This window comes from Onthophagus taurus, chromosome 1 (assembly GCF_036711975.1).
Source record: "Onthophagus taurus isolate NC chromosome 1, IU_Otau_3.0, whole genome shotgun sequence".
NCBI lineage: Eukaryota > Metazoa > Arthropoda > Insecta > Coleoptera > Scarabaeidae > Onthophagus > Onthophagus taurus.
Window position 1 is genome coordinate 34,737,943 of NC_091966.1, and position 20,150 is coordinate 34,758,092.

A 20,150-nucleotide genomic window follows, 5' to 3' on the forward strand; every position below is an offset into this window, starting at 1 on the left:
CGTCGTGGGGGCACAAAGCTCCCCCCCGACCATGGAGCAATGGAGAAGTGGAGGAGAAGAGAACCTTCGTCGTCGTCGTCGATCGATAATTCCGCCCAGTGGATGCGATAACGTTAAAAATCCGTGCGCCCTCTATTCGTTTCGAACTATTCTTCTAGGAAACGAGAGGAAGAGAGAGGTACGATGAAAAGGAACTAAACCTTTTCTATCTATATCGATTTTGGGGCCCCCGCACCGTCTGAATCTTCCAGACCTCATTTTTACAGCAACTAAAATTTTTTTTGAAACGTCAAAATTCTCCATTTAAGAATTAGATTTATAAAAAACACCACGTTGGGAGTAGCCAAAAATATAATTATGTTTAATGTGACAAAGGCTTTGTTACACATCACATTCATCGATTTTGATATGTAAATAAATAATTAATTTGTGAATATATGTAAATTACATTTCAAATAAAGTATAATTTCAACCAAAATGGAAGTTTTTTAAAATTTACATTGACATATTAAAATGATGATTTATCACGTAACGGTTGTAATTATGATGAATAGTACTAGAATTTCATGTCAAAGGTTAAATTTAGAAGTGATAATAATATACGAGCTGTTTTTCTTGATTAAAATTTAATAAATTAATTCCTTTTTTATTTGAAATTTGAATTTTCGTGCCAAATCTAAAATCAATGCAACCAACTTAAAAATGTAATTATCTGTTTTATTATTTTCCATTTAATAATTCAAATTTCTTTTCTTAATAGATATTAATTTATGAATTATTTATGTTGATTATAAATTAATAAGGTTTTCGGTCAAAATCGATTTAATTTTTTTTTTAACATAAATGAATTTTTTTTTGAATTAACTGTACATAAATAAAGTGGACGAAACCATTTCTCCGTTGCGGGGGGAGACCCCATCACTACAAACCTAAACTAGATCACGTGACTATAAAATTTTTCATCTCTCTTTAACTTATTATTTATCTCTTTTTAATAATTCATAAACGGTTAAAGTCTCGTAAAAGTAATTTTTCGTCGAAAAGCTTAAAAAGCTATAACGAATATGAATTTATCTAAATAAATTAATAAATTTATGGGGTGATTTCATGTAAATATAGGTGAAGTTAGGAATTTTAAAATCGTCGCGGGCTTTTAATTCGTAATTGCCCCTGCAGAGCGCGCATGCGCACACCGTTACGTCAAAGAACCTGACGTTTTTCTTAAAAACGTAAATTCGGATTTTCCGGCGGAAATTAATAAATAATACCGGTGTTTTCGTGCGGATTACGTAGTAAGTACCTTTTAAATTGGAAATCGCATAGAAATTTTGGTGGTAAAAAGCTAACCTTTATGAAGTTGTTGAGTGATAGAGTTGGCTTCTTCTTGTGTCAAATCTCCGGGTTTTAAGACTACAACGGTGGGTTTTTCGTCTTCGCCGTCTTCTAAATCTTCGTTTAAAACGGGATCCAACGCAGCACGCTATCGATAAAAGTAAAGGGGTTTTAAATAATACTGTTCTCGAGTACGTTCTAACATAACCTACTTTTGTGTCAACCGTGGGGCCTTCCTTGTAACCTATTTGCTGTTTGATTTTCCGTAGAAACGAGGGTTCCTCCGGTTTTACATACGATACGGCATTTCTTTTTGACATTGCCACATCGAATCCCGTATAATTTTTCGCGCGCTTATCAAATTTTCCGGAAAATTTTTTTTTGATATTTTTAACGTGATCAAAACGCGTGTACCACACAAACGTCTAGAACACATACACACACACGAATACAATTTACCACACCAGTGGGGCCACTACAACGGACTTGAAAAGTGAAGCGAGAGCGGCACAGCGGTGGTACTCGTTGGTTCTCCTCGTTTCAAAACTTATTTTCCCTTACGCGGTTCCCGTTTCGCCTTTCTATAGTGTCATCTCTGTCCGTTACTCTATCCCGAATTATTTTGTCCGTTCGACAAAGCACAGTTCCGTACGTAGGACGTATCAAAAAAATTATATATAAAATATATATATATTTTTTTTGAGTATTTTAATTTCGATTTTTCATCGGTGTCTCCGATGTTGGAAGTATTTTGTGCGCGCGCGTCACTTGAAACGCACGTTTTCAAAACTGTACATATTCTAGAGATATGTAATAAAATTAATTGAACTCTCGCGATGATTATATATCCGGTTCACTCCGCAATTATTGATTAATATTATTTTAATTTGTAAACTTTTGTTGTACACGCAAATACAAAATTTTAACCCACCTCGTTTATTTATTCGCATTCAAATCGATTTTGAGATTTAAATTTATTATTTGTTTATTGAATATCGCAAATTATTATTAATTAATTTACCTTTTTTTTTAAATTTTATATATTAATGCTTAAATTTTATATGACCAATTTAATCCAATTATAGTTAGCAAAACCACACATAGAAACACTAAAAATAGGTCTTATCATGTGGATATTATCATTGCTAACTTAATTATTTGAATGCTAACTAATCTTAAATTTAAATATTTTACATTTCTACATAGAAGATCCAAATGTTCCACCTAATACCGGGTGATTTATTAGCTCACCATCAAACTTTGACATATGATAGGTAATAGAGTTACCAAAAAAAATGTTAATGATCATATGCCCTATTTCAATTATTTATGAAATTATAACACTTTAAAGTTTTAATTTTTATATCATAATAACAGTTACATTTTTTTTAAAACACATAAATATTACAAATATTGTTCAAAATAGCCTCCTTCTGCTAGAATACATGCTTCACAACGACGAATTAAAGAGTTCTTCAGTCGAATTAAAATGTCTGGTTGATTTCTTATTTCAGTAGCAGCCATTTGTATTCTGTTTAATAACTGCTCTCGTGTGTTAATTTCCACTTGATAGACAATTTGTTTCATATGACCCCATAAATGTATGTATTCGGGAGGGCATCCCGTGTATAAAAAGGGAAATCCTGAAAATATTTAAAACTACAGACCAAGATCACTGTTACCTATTGTATCTAAGATCTTTGAAAAAGTATTGAAATTCCCAATAACTAGGTATTTTGAAGAAAATAATCTATTCACTCCATCCCAATTTAGGTTTAGACTAGGAACACACGTTATAATTGATTTTGTTGAAAATGTGTTAATAGGTTTTGAGGATGGAGAGTACTTGACAGCTATTTTTTGCGATCTAAGTAAGGCTTTCGATTGTGTACAACATGATCTATTACTAAAGAAATTAGCTAAATATAACTTCGATTCTGGAAGCGTTACTTTAATAAAAACTTTATTATTAACTAATATTATTTAACTAATAGAACAAATTGTAAACAGTCATAGTAAATTATCTAAGAAAATGATGGTTAATATCGGGATTCCTCAGGGGTCAATCCTGGGACCTCTTCTTTTCTTAATCCGGTGCGTCCGTAATCATGTATGCAGACGACACCACTTTAATCACTAAAAGCAAGGATTCTCAGACTGCTTGTGATTTAGCTGATTCATCGAAGACTAATGCCGAGCTATGGTTTGCAATGAACAAATTGAGCCTGAATGAAGATAAAACAGTTTTATCAACGTTCACACTTCGAAAGCAGTTTAATATTAATCCAAGTAGTGTAAGATTTTTGGGTGTTTATCTTGATTCTTCGTTGACTTGGGAGCAACACATGAGCGCGGTTTGTGGGAAGCTCAGTGGTAGCGTTTATTTTCTGCGGGTTTTGAGTAATAATGTGTCTCGGCAGTCATTAAGGATTGCATATTTTTCCCTCTGCCAATCGTTGTATACAGGCGTTTTAAAACAATGTTTAAATATTTATAGGGGTAGTACTACAGTCGAAAATAAGTCCGCAAAGCAACCATTTTCGAGATACAGAATGTTCACATTTTTTGGGACTCTCCGTTTTTTCTTTTAACTATACTACAGATTTGATACTTGGAAAGTCTATACAGTATGAAGCTGTGTCTTTTTGAAAGTAGTATGATGTTTCCATTGCTTCCGGTTGGTTTAAGTTATTCAATTACAAAACGTTTATGCCGCGTTTGCTTTGACTTTCGTTCAAATTACGAAATAACCAAACTCCAGTAATTTGACTTCGCGAAACCTGAAGTGGAAGCGATTGCTATGGTCTTGTATTCAAATGCTGAAATGGGCGATATGGTGTTTATGTACGACCGTGCCAATAGAAATGCTTCCATGACCACCATTTCAAGTGACCGTTTGAGAAAAACATTACTAACCAATAAAGTCAAGAATTCATGAATGATATGATACAAATACCAAGAGATGGCAATTTTTATTGGGATTTTAATTTGCATATATGGTTCTGTACATTCATTCCTGTTGGTAAAACTGAAATCGTGACATGTCAACAAAAACTTATGATATAAAATTTCCAGAAACCAATTGTTCTAAAAGAATACGTCTGTATAAATGAGACATTATTTCCTTTTAGAAGACAGTGTGTAATCTCACTGTAAGAATAAGATGCATTTTTAAATTATTTTATCTTATTACACACCTCTTACGAAGAAGTGTTTAATTTGAAGTGTTCTGTTCACATTATTCCTGCAGTTGTAGAATTTCACTGGAATAATGTGAACCGGTACTGGACTACACTCTATCCTGTGAGCAACCTAGTCCAGTGACTTTTTACTTTTTCACTCCAATTCGCTCATTCCAACGCCACTGGAATAGTGTAGACGGCCAATCCAATGCTGGATACGTTGAACAGAGTTAAAAAGGATGCTTGAAAGCTATTATTTAGAAGATTTTTAGAATCGTTTGTATGCACTAATATAAATTCTCTTTGACAATGGAAAATATTCATATTCAACTTAATACCCATCAAAATGGTTATCTTTTAGATCCTGTATACATTTCATACAACGCTTAAATATTTTCAAGTAATATCATTCTTATTTAAACTACAAAAAAACACGGAGAAATGATAAAAAGTAAAGAAGTCATGATAAATAAACTTTCCAGCTCAGTTTATATGCTATATAACCGAATAAAGTGATATCAGAGAGATAGGATGGTCTATACACTTTTTTCTATAGACCAACAATACTATACTGACCTATATTAATAAAACGTTCATACGTACAAGGAGTACGAGGTTTAATCATAAACTTATGTCCAAACTCCACTATTTAGAAATCAAATTATTTGGGTCAGTCACCTTTAACTCATTAATAATAGTCTAACTTTAAATAATTCTACATATAACACTATCTATATTTCAAGAAAGTTGTATAGGACCTAAGTAGACACTTGTTGAGTCACCACAAATAGAAAATAACGTCATAATTAGTTCCCTTTAACCAAGGGAAGTTTTTGAATCTTTACATGTAAATAACATTTCGAACGTAGTTATAGCTATTCGTTTTTCTTAGTTGTAGGTGTTGACAGTGATTTGGAGTTGTGGTAATTAATTTTATTTACCAAATAAATTAATATATTTATCGTCTTCAAAATAAACTTGGTATCTACCAGCATACATTTACATATGTATATACCCAACCCAAACCCAATTCAATCCAATCCAACCTAAGCCAACCAAGCCCAACCCCGCTCTAAAGTGGGAGAGTATTAAGAAAATTACATACAAATCCCTAATCTGTCAATATACTTAATAATATAGGAGAGAAAATATAGGTGATAAAACATTATAAACGGTTTATGGAAAAATCCCTGAAACAGGTCTAGTCATGAGTAACAATCGCTTTAATGAAATACAACAAATAAAATAAAATGAATAAATAAAAAATTAAAATTAAGTTAAATGTCCAAATTATGTATACCGGGCAGCTAGACAGTAACCTAAACAATTTTTAAATTCTTGACAATTCCCTAACATATCAAGAGTTATTCGCTGAACTCCTTCTCAGACTCTGAATTTCAGTTCATCCAAAGTGTTTGGTCTAGTGGAGTAAACTTTACACTTCAGAGAAAGGAAGAAGTTCAGTGGAGTTAAATTTGATTATCTTGCAAGCCACAATTGGCCTTCTCCGAATCGGCATAGTGATTGGGCGCCATCTTGTTGGGGAAATAACTGCCGTTGGAATTGAGTTGAGCAACATTATTGGGAAATCTTGCCGTTATGGAAGGAATGAGATGGGGTTTTGTAAAAAATTTAAATATCTCTCTCCAGTTAAGGTTTCCTCAAAGTAAGGGCCCAGGAGAGTATCCTGTACTATTCTGCACCATACATTGATTTTTTGGTGTGCGACACTATTGCTCAATGTGGATTTTGGGTAATCCAATATCGACAATTTTCTATTTACTTGTCCACTCAATGTAAATGTTCACGAACGCACTATACCGGTGTCCCTCAAAAGTGGCTCACCCCCATCACTTTTGAGGGACACCCGGTATATTGTGAAAATAAATTGTAAAACCTAAAAGTCTTACCTTTTGAAATTAAATTTGTGTTTAGAAAGGTCAAAAAAAGTAATTAGTACACCTTGTAATAATTTATTATTAATTATCATATAAACGGCGTATAAAAAACAAATCATAATAAAGACACACACTTTTTTATTTTAATCTTTTTTCGTCGGTGATCCGAAGCGCATACAAAAGATTCATCTACGAAACATCTATATCAAATATTTTCTTATCAAAATAAAAAAGTCTTCTAGAAAAAACTTGCATAGTATAATTCGGTACAACCTCATCTCAAAAAAATATCTGTACGAGATGTTTTGAAACAAAGATACCAGATTTTAATGATACATAATATGGTCGGAAATAAGGTAACCATGTTCGCAAATCAATCGTTTATCATCATCAAGCGTCACTGATTGCATATCAATGACATATTCGACTGCTTAACAGTAAACAGTCGGCTGTTGTAATAATTACAATGATTATGTATTTAGTTGCTAAAATGATAGATATGGTGTTTATGTACGGTCGGATTAACGATGAAACGTTTCTCGATGTTCAATGATTAAGAATTACTTATATTATGAAACAAAAGTACAAAAGAGAATATGATAAATAAAACGCATCTCATCACAGTTGGTTAACGTAGTTAAAAACTATTTATTTCAACGAAACACTGAGGTCGCATGTACCTAAACGAAGAAAATGTTAAGATTGTAGCATACGCGGACGACATGGCGATTGTCATAACTGGATGGGACGAAACTGAAATAAAAAGGAGAGCACAATAAGAACTAATGAGTGTAATAAATAAGATGGAGTAGTAGGCGAGCGAAGAAACAATAGAAATGAAGATGAAAGGGTGTAATGATGGGGAAGGATCTCGGATGGAATCTCTCTACACCGAATTCCGTTCTACTTATGGACCAAGAAAGGAATGCAGAAAGTTGATTGGCTCAGATGTATTTTTGCAAATGTTATACGCCTGTAAAGCGTGAAGTAATGCGTTTGAAACTAAAAAACATGTGAGATTGACAAAAATACAGAGAAAAGTATTGTTAAGAATCACTGGTGCATATAGAACCGTCTCCATTGAAGCGCCAAAAAGAGAATGTCTACATGGGCAACATAAGAAAACCCGACTGCCATGCATAGTGGAGGAAATTATGGGGGAATGGAACAGCAAGTTGGCTAAGGATAAAGACAAACCAGCTTTAAAAAGTCAAGGCGAACAAAACATGTTGATATTAAATACCATTTCATTTAGTCAAATTCATAAAAAATTAGTCCAAAAACTATAAACTATGATAAATTTGGATTGTATGCTTTGCACAAAAACTTATGAACGTAATTTACCCTATATACTACACACTGTATACCTTTTATACCACCAATAAATGAAAATTTTGCTATTGCCAGATAAATTAGAATTAGAATAGACCATTTCTTTTTTCGATAATAATTTCATTTGAATAATTATATTCAAAAATGAAAAATCAACACAATACAGAAACACTATAATACCTTGCAACCTCGAAAGCAAATTTGGTCTGTTATTTGAATAGATTCGTTGTTTTTTCATAAACGGTTGATTTGTAGACTTATTTCCGTACATATCCAATTTTTAAACCCTGATTAAAAACACCTTGTACACATATATGTATAAATTAACACCGACAAAATATTCTTTAAAAAATCTTTAAAAAAACTCACTTTATCTCCGACAACTTATTGTCTATTTTTAAACGTTGTGCTCGGTAACTTTTTTTTAGAACAATAATACTAATCACTTTTAACTCTTTGGTACACAATGAAATATTTTTAGACCCTATTTCATAAAGACAAAATAAAAAAACTCTATAATAACGGAAATTATAAAAAAAATGACATTTCAAACGTCAAGATGACATTTTAAACATTTCAGATATGACATTTGTAATGTCAAAAATGACGTTTAAAGTGGTTAAAAACATATTACAAAACTCAAATTGATATTTTCAGCTTAAAAATTTCGTTTCAGAAATCAAAATCATTGTTAACGTCTAAATGACAGAGTTGAAATGGCAAAAGTGATAACTTTAAATAGATCTTCCAAACATCAAATTGACATTTAAAGCGTAAAAAAATGTATCTTTTATCAAAATATGTATGTAGGTTTCAATATAAAGAACAAATTCAGAACCATCATATTATTTCTTTCACAAATCAATTAACATTTTCCTGAAGACATCATTTCTGTTGTCTTAACCTTTCAGTACACGCAAAATTTCTAACTTCGCACTAGCACCATCTTCTATTAGCTAGCTGTTTCAAATGACAATATTTAAATGAATAGAACACTTCAATATTGTTAATAGGCAATAATACCAATTCTAATAACTATTAATATAAGATAAATAAAAACCTGTTTAAACTCGAAACTTTGTAATTCTAGGTCTGGTGTTAGTTCTGGTTTCAGTTGATATTGTGTTAGGTAGATAACTAGATACATTCGGGATTAGCCGTCTTAAGAGACGTACGGGTAAACCCGAATGTTTCTAGTTCTAGGTACAATGTTAGTTCTAGTGCTAGTGTTATCTCTAATTTTAGTCGTTATCCTGCGCTAGATAGGTGTGTATTATTAATGAACTAAAACTAGAACTAACACTAGACCTAGAACTAGAAATATTTGGGTTACGGCTTAAGTTATAATGCTATTTTTTGCCCGACGATCATTTCTATTAGTAATTGCAGACTCACAGTCCTCCGCCTGAGATTGTGTAAGCGCGCATACTGAAAGGTTAATTCTTTATGAAATGGGTAAATGACATTTTACATGACGTCTACATTAATGATTCATCATTTTAAACGTCAAAATGAAATGTTAAACCTAAAATTATTACTTTATCTGTAAAATAACTGCATTTAATACTTTTTTTTAAATATATTTATGAAATCGGGTATCAAATAATTGTTTTTAATCGAAATTTAAAGTCGTGTTGCTTCTGAACTAGTTGTAACAATATTCCTTTGGGTTCTTCTAGCACTATAATATCCGAAATTAGGATCGGTGGGACTAGCGACACTTTGCCTCGGGCTTTGGAAGAAACGATTATTTTCTTTGGTATCTGGACTAGGTGAAATATTATCAATGCCTTCAGCGCTACTATCCGATAGTGGTTCGTTTGAATATTTCGGCACGGATAAAAGGCTTTCTGTTGATTTGGTCGCTTGAAAATATCTTCGATGAGTGTGTGGAGTGTATTGAGGTTGAGTTTGGGAAGAATTATTTTGTTTCTCGTTGCCGCTGGAAATTCGACCGTATTGTCCTTTGGAAGTACTATTACTACTACTAACGCTTGGTGTTCTATGATTTTTTTTCGTCGTATCTAAGTAACCATAACCAAAACCGTAACCGCCAAAAGCTTTCGTGGTTAAATTATCCCAAGATTTTGGTTTAACCGGGTTATATTGGATATAAGTTGTTGTTTCATGTTGTTGTTGATGTGATGGATGTTGTTGGTGTTGTTGTTGTTGTTGATGTGGTGATTGTTGATGATATCTTTGATGATCATGTTTATTTTTAATACTAACCTGTCTTGAATTCATTTCACAAGAACCATCCCAATACAAAGTATCCGTACTTAAAGATGTTGTGTAACTCCCGGAACTTTCCCCAGTTGTTGTTGGGGCAATTCCACTTAATTCACTTGAAGTACACGAATGTAAACTACATTGACTTACTAATCCAGCACCAAATTGCAAATATCTTCTTGGGATTGAATGCGTTTGAGTTTGCGAAGAAGAAGTTGAATGCGGTCTTCTTGGTGGTTGTCTTTGATGTTGTTCTTGCGGATCTGTTTGAGTTTCTTCTGTTCGAGAATCTCTTTTTCTATGCTCTTTATGATTTCTTGAACGCCTCCGTGCGCTTGGAACACAATGAGGATCGCAACAAGGACTCGCTAAATCATACGCTTCTAAACTCGTGTTGTCACCGTTACTATTTGGTTGAATACAAGGATTACATAAATGTCCGGCGTAAGAATGGCATTGTTGTGGTTCTTGGGATTTTCTCGGTTTCACATTAACCTGATTAATTTGTTGTTGATTAATTTTTTGTTGTTTTTCGCAACTATTTCGAACAGCCATAAAATGTTGTTCCGCATAACGAGGTTGTTCAAACGTCAATAAATATTCACCGCTTGAACTTGTTGATGGTTGTAACATGTAACGGTAATGCGGGTCTAAATATTGATAGGCAAAAATTAACGTTGGAGGTGCGTGTTGTTTTTGTTGTTGAACTTTAGCGACGTCTTCGGTGGAAACTGTTGGTCGGCAGTAAGAATAAGTTACTTGAGTTGGTGTTGTTGGATCTCCCGTTGATTTCGTTTGCTTTTTTCTTGCTGGTAAACTGTGTGTTTTCCATTTTCCTTCTAATAATTGGCGCTCTCTTAAACATAATTTTTCTAACTCGGCCATTTTGCTTTGTAGGATTCTTTGAAGTTGGATGTATCTCATATGAAGCTCGACCTAAAAATAAAAATAAATTTAAATAAAAATTAAATTACAGTAAAACCTCGACGCAATAAAACATAGTTCTAGTTTTAGTTCAATGAATAATATACAAATATCTAACGTTGAATGATATAAAACTAGACCTAACACTAGCATTAGAACTAACACTAGATTTAGAACTAGAAACATTCGGGTTTAGCCATCTTAAGAGACGTCCGACTAAATCCGAAACTTTCTAGTTCTAGGTCTAGTGTTAATTCTAGTTTTATTTGTTGTTTAGTGCTAGATTGTTGTATGTTTTTATTAAACCAGAAGTAACTCTAGACTTAGAACTAGAAACATTCGGGTTTAGCCATCTTGAGAGACGTGAGGCTAAATCCGAATATTTTTAGTTCTCAATTTAGTGTTAGTTCTAGTATTGCACTAGCACTATCACTAGAACTAACACAAGACCTAGAACTAGAATCATTCGGGTTTAGCCGTCTTGAGAGACGTGCGGCTAAACCTGAATATTTCTAGGTCTAAATCTAGTGTTAGTTCTAATGCTATGGATTTATTCCAATTTGAAAAAAAATTAAATTGACCTTTAGATGTTTTTTATTTACCTTGCGAACGCAATCTTCAAATAACACTACCATTCTCATTCGCGAATCACAATTTTTTATGAAATTAACTAATGTTTTATGGTCGGCTTTTTCCATATCGGTTCCATTGATGGATAAAATAACGTCACCTTCTCGCATACCAGCCCGATAAGCCGGTCCGTCATAATCAACGTAATCGACATAGGTAATCATTTCAATTTCTTGCTCTTTTTTGTAGTGAATTCCGTAACTTTGCAGCGTGAATCCATACGAACCGTTTTTCTTTTCGACGATTATTGTCCGTCTTCTTCGATCCTCTTCAGGTTTCGTTACGGTTACGCGATCCGATTGCACTCGTTCAAGAATTTGGGACTAAAACAAACAAAAAAGCATCATTAAAACATTCTTTACTATTTTAATTTTGGCTTATTTTAATTCTTTTTTAATTTTAACTTACATTTGTATCTAAATCATCAGAATCATTCATTTTACATTATAAAAAACAAGTTTTTCACGTGTTATTTGTGTTGTTATTAATTTTTATTTCTTTTTTGTTTAAAAGCCATACGACATTCACCTTGAATAGAGCGAATGCAACAACAATTTTTTTCTTGTTTCAACATCCACTTGTAACTAACGGCTATCGAGTACTAACGGAAAAACCGAATGTTAAATTTAACATAAAGTAACACGTTGAAGCACACGCGCATTTAGTGACACAATTAAACAATAACAATAAAAAAAAATACAAAAATAAATACGGTTAAAGACACAAGATGAACGTGTACTGAATATTAAATTGAAATTATAACACCGCGAATAAGGAAGATGTCCATAAAACAAGTTAAATTATGTTAGGTCTGCTGTTGAGTTTCTATGATTTTAAACGCGTCGAACGACGTGGACTGTCTGTTTTGTCTGTTGTGGAAAAAATGTGGGTTTACGTAGTTCTAGGTAACCTCGAATCGATTTTGCAATAAATTAACGAGTGATTATTATAATAACGTTAAAAACTTTTTATTTCTTAAAACGAAATTACTTCTAGACAAATTTATTTTTTAACCTTGAAATATTGTTTTGCTGATTAAACAATTTCATTTCTCGTTGCAAATAGATAAATGTTAGGTTTAAAAAATAAAATCTTATAAATGGACTAATTATAATTGTAACTTAATTTATTTATTTATTGTTGTTTCAGCATTCGAATTTGCGTGGATTTTCATAAAAAAATCTGGTAAGTACAAATATTAATACAAACATAACTTAAACCAATCATTGCTTTTAATCGATTCCTCCTGTTCTGTTAATGCCAATTTACACTATTTATCTCGACCAGGTTAATCTTTTATTTGTCGTAGGTTTACCGGTGATACTTGATAGCATCGTTTGAAACTTTCCAATGCAATAACATCGACAAAGGGCCAATCTCGACTCAGTACATGTTCATTTATATAAAAAATCCATCGCAAATTATCCTCTTCACGAGTAGTCCAAAACTCCTCTCAGCAATTGTCATAATCTTCCTTCCACATACCGAAAATTTAGCTATGGGAGAACTCTAAACTCAAATGTTGAAAAGTTACGAATTTGTTACTACCACATCCATCATTTTACCTCACTCCTGCTCATTATCTCCGTTGTCGTTCTCTCCAATTCCGTTCTGTGAGTGATAGCCAATACATCATTTACTTCAACATTTATCCCAAGACGAATTACCTATCACTAAGATGATGTTTGAAAATATGGTAAAAAAAGGCGAGGAACTCCTGTATTTCGCACCCTACAGAAGATGTCAACCTAACAAAGCTTATCAAACTCTTTGGCAATATGAACAAATATCCCCAACATCCACCTCTTAAAAACATCCTCCATCATATTTTGCACAGCTGTCTACCGTGCATTCATTTTTTCTTCACATGCGATACATTTTCTGACGGCTGGCAAATAAGCTAAAATTTTGAAACGCTTCTACAATAATAACAAATTTTCAAAAGACCTAACCCTTAGCAGTCTTCACCATGATTCACCGCTCTCTTCCTAAAGACAAAACTAAAGTTCTACCTCACATACATCTCTTCTTCACATACAATTCATTTAATTCATTTCCATTCACTTTCTCCTGCTCATTACCTCTGTTGTTTTCTCCAATTCCGGTCTGTGAGTGATAGCCAATAAAATATAACATTTACTTCAAGATTTATATTCAACCTTATTATGAATTCTTGCGGAAATCCTGTTTCAATATTCCCTCCCATACATAAAACTAAAGTTCTATCTCGCATACATCTCTTCTTCAAATACAATTATAATAATATAATTCCTGTAATTTTTCCCATATCAAGCAAATGTTTGAATTGAGCAACGCTGAGATGAAGAGTCAGAGTCTGCCGACGTTGCCATATACATATGTCAATAACTAAAGGTTCAATCCTTATGTGATACTTAAGTTAGTTATTGAAAGTGAGGTTTAGTTTGCAGTCATGATCGATTTGTGCATCCACATATTCGAGATATGTTGACTTGTTCTAAAGCCAGCATATCTTGCAGTATGTTTACGATTATAAATTAGTTATTGCCAAGAATCTGTGTGTGCAGGCCATAAGAAATTACGTAGAGATATTGTGTGTTGACGTTTTCTATTGTAGCGGCAACAAATGGAAGGGCGCCTTTTTGCTATACATTGTACATTTCCATTCCTCACATTCTCAAATCACCACAACCAAAAAATACAGCAAAATTGATGGGTACCAATTTTGCAACCTTGAATCTGCTCCTTATTCGGGTAATCACGATTGTTCTGATATAGTAGGAATTTAAAGTAATATAAAAGCATAGTATAAAAGAATTAGAGGCACAGCTTGCGAAATTTGAGCCACACACGTAAGTACTGCTACAGAGCGTTGGCTACATGAAGACTGCAATGGTGAACAAAATCCAGAATAACATCTATGTTAAACGTACTATATACACAGTCCATGGGAAAATGTGGTAGCCGTTGATTACTATACGAGGATTTTAGTAAGAGCAAACGGTAGAACCGAGATGACAACAAATTCAATTAAGATCTTAACTTACAGTTTTATAGGCAAAGGTTGCATTAGGACCTATCTGCGCAGTAAAAAAACTTGTACGCGGCTTGGTTTTTGAATCTAAAAACGCCGACACACTAAGTACCTAACCCTAAAGGTACAGCCACGTAAATTTTGCGTTTAAGCATGTCAATCTATTTAGACCAACCTTAGACAACTCTTCAGGCATCTCCTCCGGCGGTAGGAGATGATTGTATACTTGCAATTTTGTAAAATGGAAATTGTTAAACTGTATTGCAGTGCACAATTGCAAAATTTTTCGTGGACAGAGTGTAGAAAGCTTCTTGTATGAGTCTTTTCATCGTTATCTATTGCTTATAGAAATTTATGAAGAAGTTCACAACCGTAGATACCAAGATTAAACTCATCACCAATAGATTTAGTATATATTTTCAAAAGTTTATAAGTTCTCAAATCGGGATGATGATTCAACCATTATTATCTATTAGTTCTTTCTGGTGTATAGATAAAGTTTGAATAACATCACTACTATGAGATTTTAAATCAATCTGTTTTGCGCAGTTCCTTGGTTATATTGATGGATATAAATTTTCTCTAGTTATATTCCTATTTGTTCCCAATTGTGTTTGCCAAACGTAAAATGCGCAGAGCATGTTTACTTATGCCAGAAGGATTTTGCCAACTCATTTGTTCTCACCAACACTGAGTTTTTCGCTTTGATAGCTGTTGATAGCTGCAATGATGTCACGTGTAGGGCATTGGAGTTTGCTTTCTGGATTATCAAAGTGTAAGCTAATATTAGGAAAAATCTTTTTAGTTCATAGTTGAGTTGATCATCGTATTCAGATATTGTAGCATTTGATTGCACATCGTATCACATGATTTAGATATCCAATCATCAGTTAGAAATTTATAGCCGCTTTTCTAAAATAATTCTTCATTTCTTTTCTTCTAATCAATTGTCCTTCTTCTTCCACAATAGTAAAGTAATCGATCCACTGTTATTGTATACCTGGCTAGCATTAACAAGTAAAAGTCTGAGAATTACTACTGAAATCGAGGAATATCGCTACAAACATATGCACCTTCATAAGAAATAGGTACCATCTGGACGTTTTCGAAAAATTAAATGAATCGTCACAGCTAATAAACAGTTTCACCGAAATCCCCTATTCACTTCCGCTTACAACCCTTACCTCATAAATACAGTTAATGCAATTAAACGTCTTAAAAACTTCCATCATTACGACCCAATCACGTAATAAACATTAATAAACACACTCTATTTCTTTTTATTTATAATTATTGTTAAATTCTTTGTTGTTGTTGTCAAAAGGATAAATAAAGTTTATTTTCTTTCTCATATCTAATTTATTTATGAGAATTGTTAATTTATCTAAAAAAACTCTCTTAAAACGATTAATCAATACCTTCTTTGCATTAAATATCCACCAAACAAATTAAAGCACCTTCGAAAGCCATATCAGAAAATTGAATTCTTTGAACTCAATTTAAAATAACTTTATTCATAAGTTTTCCATAATTTCAGTCAAAAATAAAAAAATATATATCTTTAACTTACTGGAGATGAAGTACAATCGTCGTCGCTTTGTTCAATTTGCAATTGGCCTTGATTTTGTTGCCTCCTCATCGTACTTGGTTTTCAATCCAAAAGAAAAAAATCCGTTAACTTTAAAAAACCGTCGTGAAACACTACATTTTCGCGTCGCTCCGTTTCTTTTCTCTTTGCGACCGTGGAAAATTGAGTCCGTTTATTGTGCGAACAACACCATATTGGGGGAGGAACAGCTGTTCGATAAGGCAGACCCGACGCCGCGCCGTCGCGACGCCGTCCGCCATATTTTTAAAACGGTTGATCCTTCGATGGAAAGAGGTCATGTTAAACATAGATAATAGACCCGGTTCTACGACAAATTTTATAAACTGAAAAAGGACATGGTTTAAAAAGGGGGGATAAGTTATTTTTCGATTGAAAGGGTCTTGGAAGAGGTATGATCTATTTTAAAGTGATCTATTTTTGGGGTATCTGTTTATAAATGAACTTTTAGGGTTGTGAGTTGTTATTTGATAGTTATAAAGCTTTTATGCTTATTGGAAGACCTTAAAATGATTTAATTGTTATATTTTAACAACAAAACAATTTTAATTGTTCTTAGTACGTCCTACAAATACAATTATTAATATTACTTTATTAAAAGTATTATAACATAATGTACTTACATTCTAACAAATAATTCTTAAAAAGTTTGACATTTCCTAATTTGACGTTTTCAAATTTTAAAATTGAAAGACGTCACCTTTTAATGTTGGTAGTATTGGTAAAACTTTAATAATTTTAAAAAATAAAACATGAAATTATTTAAAATTACAACAAAAAGTTATTTATCCGTTTAAACTTAATAATAATAATTAATACAAGGAAAATTTATCATTTCATAAAATATCAATATAAAATAAAATAACTTTTATTTTTAATGATTGGTACATTATATGACATTTGTTTTTGAACTAACTTCATTGATATTGATTTCAAATTTTGAGGTTAAGTTGTTTTAACTGAAAAGAACCATAAAATTTTTTTTTAATACATAATTTCCAAAATAATATGGAAACAAAACTCCGCAGATATGAAAAAATCGAGTTCTTAGGTGAAGGTCAATTTGCAACTGTCTATAAAGCCCGGGATATTGAAACAGATACGATAGTAGCTGTAAAAAAGATAAAAATAGGGAGTTCGGTTGATGCGCAAGATGGGATAAATAGAACGGCTTTAAGGGAAATAAAAATCCTTCAGGAATTGAATCATAAGAATCTTATTGGGTTATTAGATGTGTTTGGACATGTATCGAATGTATCCTTAGTTTTTGATTTTATGGATACAGATTTAGAAGGAATTATTAAAGATAATACGATAATTTTAACCACGGCTAATATAAAATCGTATATGATACAAACTTTACAAGGGTTGGAATATTTACATTTAAATTGGATACTTCATCGTGATTTAAAACCAAATAATTTACTTGTTAACTCAAATGGAGTCTTAAAAATTGGTGATTTTGGTTTGGCTAAGTTTTATGGTTCCCCAAATCGAATAAATACCCATCAAGTGGTTACAAGATGGTACAGAGCCCCAGAACTTTTATTTGGAGCTAAACAATACAGTGTATGCATTGATATGTGGGCAGTTGGTTGTATTCTTGCAGAATTATTGCTTCGAGTTCCATTTTTACCTGGCGATTCTGATTTAGATCAATTAACAAAAATATTTCAAGTTCTTGGAAGTCCTACAGAAGAAAATTGGCCTGGATTAAAAACGTTGAGCGATTTCGTTGAATTTAAACCTTGTCAAGCAGTTCCATTAAAACACATCTTTACCGCCGCCGGCGACGATTTACTAGATGTTATTTCGGGACTTTTAGTTTTAAATCCAAACGATCGATTAGATTGTACTCAAACGTTAAAGATGCCGTTTTTTAGTAATAAACCAGCTCCTACTTATGGACCTAAATTGCCTCTCCCGCAGAATATCCGTCGTAAAAGTGAGGATAAACCGAGTTTGAAAAGAAAACTCGTTGATGCTATCGAAGGGGGTTCATTATCTAAACGCTTGTTTTATTAATTTTGTTATTTATAAATATTTATACGTATTAACTTTGGTTAGATTAAGTAATAATTAAATGTATAAATATAATTCAATACACATTTTTGATATTAAAAATTAAGAAAGTGTTTTTCTCAAACATTTTATTTCTGACAATTAGACCGCGTTATGCATCACTTGACTAAGCGACAAATAAACAATGTTGAGAAAAACGGGATTTTCGTTTTCATCTCTCTAAAAATGTGACTTCTCAGAATAGATAGGCTCAAACTATTAAAAATTGTTTGGTGCCTATCAATTTTTATCACAGAATCACTGATGACTATCACTGATAACAGCCATCACAAGCACAGAATCCGCTTGGTCAGTCGTTTTATGATTATACAGGATGTTTCTGTAAGTCATGGCATAAATTTAATCACAAATACTAGAGTCAAAATGATGTTTCGTGTAAAAATTTTTGAAGAAAATTATCTAAAGTTTGATTTTGTACTTTTCAACTGGTTTCTATTTTACAGTGTGTCCGTAAAGTAACGGATAGTAACGGTGTGAAATCTCTGATCTTTTGTAATGTAAGGGTTGATGCGGCTAGGTCTTCTCCTGTTTTTAGGGTAATTAGAACACTAAAGCATATTGATAAACAGAGCTTTTTGCATGATTTGAACACAGTGCCCTTTAATTTGATTTTTTATATGAGGGATGTTGACGAAAAAGTTGCTTTTTTGGGGAGAAATCTCATTAATGTATTTGATATTCATGCACCATTAAAGAGATGCAGATTTACAAAACCTGCTGCTCCCTGGTTAACTAATAATGTAAAACTATTAATGCGGTTGCGTGACCAGGCTAAAGCACAGTTTAAACGTGACAATACACAGGTCAATTGGAGTTATTATAAGTCAATGCGTAATTATACTACCACAGCAATAAGAAATGAAAAGAGAGCATATTTTTTGTATGTCAGAAGCCAACAAAATAAAAAATTATTATGGAATAGCTTGAAAAGGTTGAATATCAATAAAAGTGCTGCCGCATGAGTTGCAAAATGCAGAAGAAATTAATAATTTCTTTTTAAATAGTGTTAGGGATATTGCAAATTCATTTGTTCCTGTAAATGATGAAATTCATAACAGTCATGTATCGTCAGAATTCTCTTTTAAGACAATTGAAACGGCAGAACTTTTAGCTATTATTAATTCTATATCGTCAACAGCTAGTGGAGTGGACGGAATTAGTGTTGAAATGTTAAAAATGTGTTGTCCAATTATACTACCTTATGTGGCGCATATAATTAATTACTGCATCACGGAAAACGTTTTTCCAACATCGTGGAAGCAAGCTGTCGTACTTCCTTATCCTAAAAAAAAAGAACCGAAAGAATTAAAGGATTTGCGTCCTATTAGTATTTTACCTGTGTTGTCGAAGGTCATGGAGAAGGTAATGAAAGTGCAAATGATGAATTATGTTGAATCAAATAGTTTATTGCCACAAGAACAATCGGGATTCCGACCTGGGTATAGTTGTACAACAGCGATGTTGAACTTAACTGATGACATATTGTGCGCTTCAGATAATGAACAGTATACTGCAGTTGTTTTTTGGACTTTTCTAAGGCCTTCGACACTATAAATCACGTGAAATTATGTAATACTTTAAAATGCTTGGGTTTTACTGAAGGTGCGATTTCTCTATTAAATAATTATCTTACGGATAGGACGCAGATGTGTAGGATAGGAGACGATGTGTCCAGCAAGGATTACCACAGGTGTCCCGCAAGGGTCAGTTCTGGGGCCGTTGTTGTTTACGCTTTACACGTCACAATTTGCAAAACAATTGGAGTATTGTAAAATTAATATGTATGCTGATGATTTACAGTTATATTTTTCGTTCCCAGGTATTGATTATCATATTGCTGAAGCTAAAATAAATAGCGACTTAAATAGAATGTATCGTGTGGCAGCTAACTATCAATTGAAAGTCAACCCAAGTAAATCCAT

General features: G+C 32.7%; 2 protein-coding genes and 1 long non-coding RNA gene across 6 annotated transcripts; 2 read left to right on the top strand and 1 right to left on the bottom strand.

The window, feature by feature from the left end:
• Positions 1-1,187: 1,187 nt before the first annotated feature.
• LOC111425732 (uncharacterized) lies at positions 1,188-15,893 on the top strand. Of its 3 annotated transcripts, none has more exons than XR_002707727.2 (3): positions 1,188-1,292; positions 12,677-12,712; positions 12,837-15,893. It is a non-coding gene; the product is annotated as an uncharacterized lncRNA (long non-coding RNA). The 3 variants fall into 3 exon arrangements; XR_002707726.2 differs by lacking the exon at positions 1,188-1,292 and adding an exon at positions 12,080-12,432; XR_002707725.2 differs by lacking the exon at positions 1,188-1,292 and adding an exon at positions 12,084-12,412.
• LOC111425729 (short spindle 6) lies at positions 6,474-16,487 on the bottom strand. Of its 2 annotated transcripts, none has more exons than XM_023059955.2 (3): positions 16,111-16,487; positions 11,500-11,850; positions 6,474-10,909 (listed from the first exon to the last, which is right to left on the bottom strand). In XM_023059955.2, the coding sequence occupies exons 1-3, from the start codon at positions 16,177-16,179 to the stop codon at positions 9,368-9,370; spliced, it is 1,962 nt and encodes a 653-aa protein (XP_022915723.1). In that variant the 5' UTR covers positions 16,180-16,487; the 3' UTR covers positions 6,474-9,367. The 2 variants fall into 2 exon arrangements, with proteins under 2 accessions (XP_022915723.1, XP_022915724.1); XM_023059956.2 differs by lacking the exon at positions 16,111-16,487 and adding an exon at positions 11,936-12,384.
• A 572-nt stretch (positions 16,488-17,059) lies between these two features.
• LOC111425730 (Cyclin-dependent kinase 7) lies at positions 17,060-18,281 on the top strand. Its single transcript, XM_023059957.2, has one exon. The coding sequence runs from the start codon at positions 17,155-17,157 to the stop codon at positions 18,169-18,171; it is 1,017 nt and encodes a 338-aa protein (XP_022915725.1). The 5' UTR covers positions 17,060-17,154; the 3' UTR covers positions 18,172-18,281.
• Positions 18,282-20,150: the final 1,869 nt, after the last annotated feature.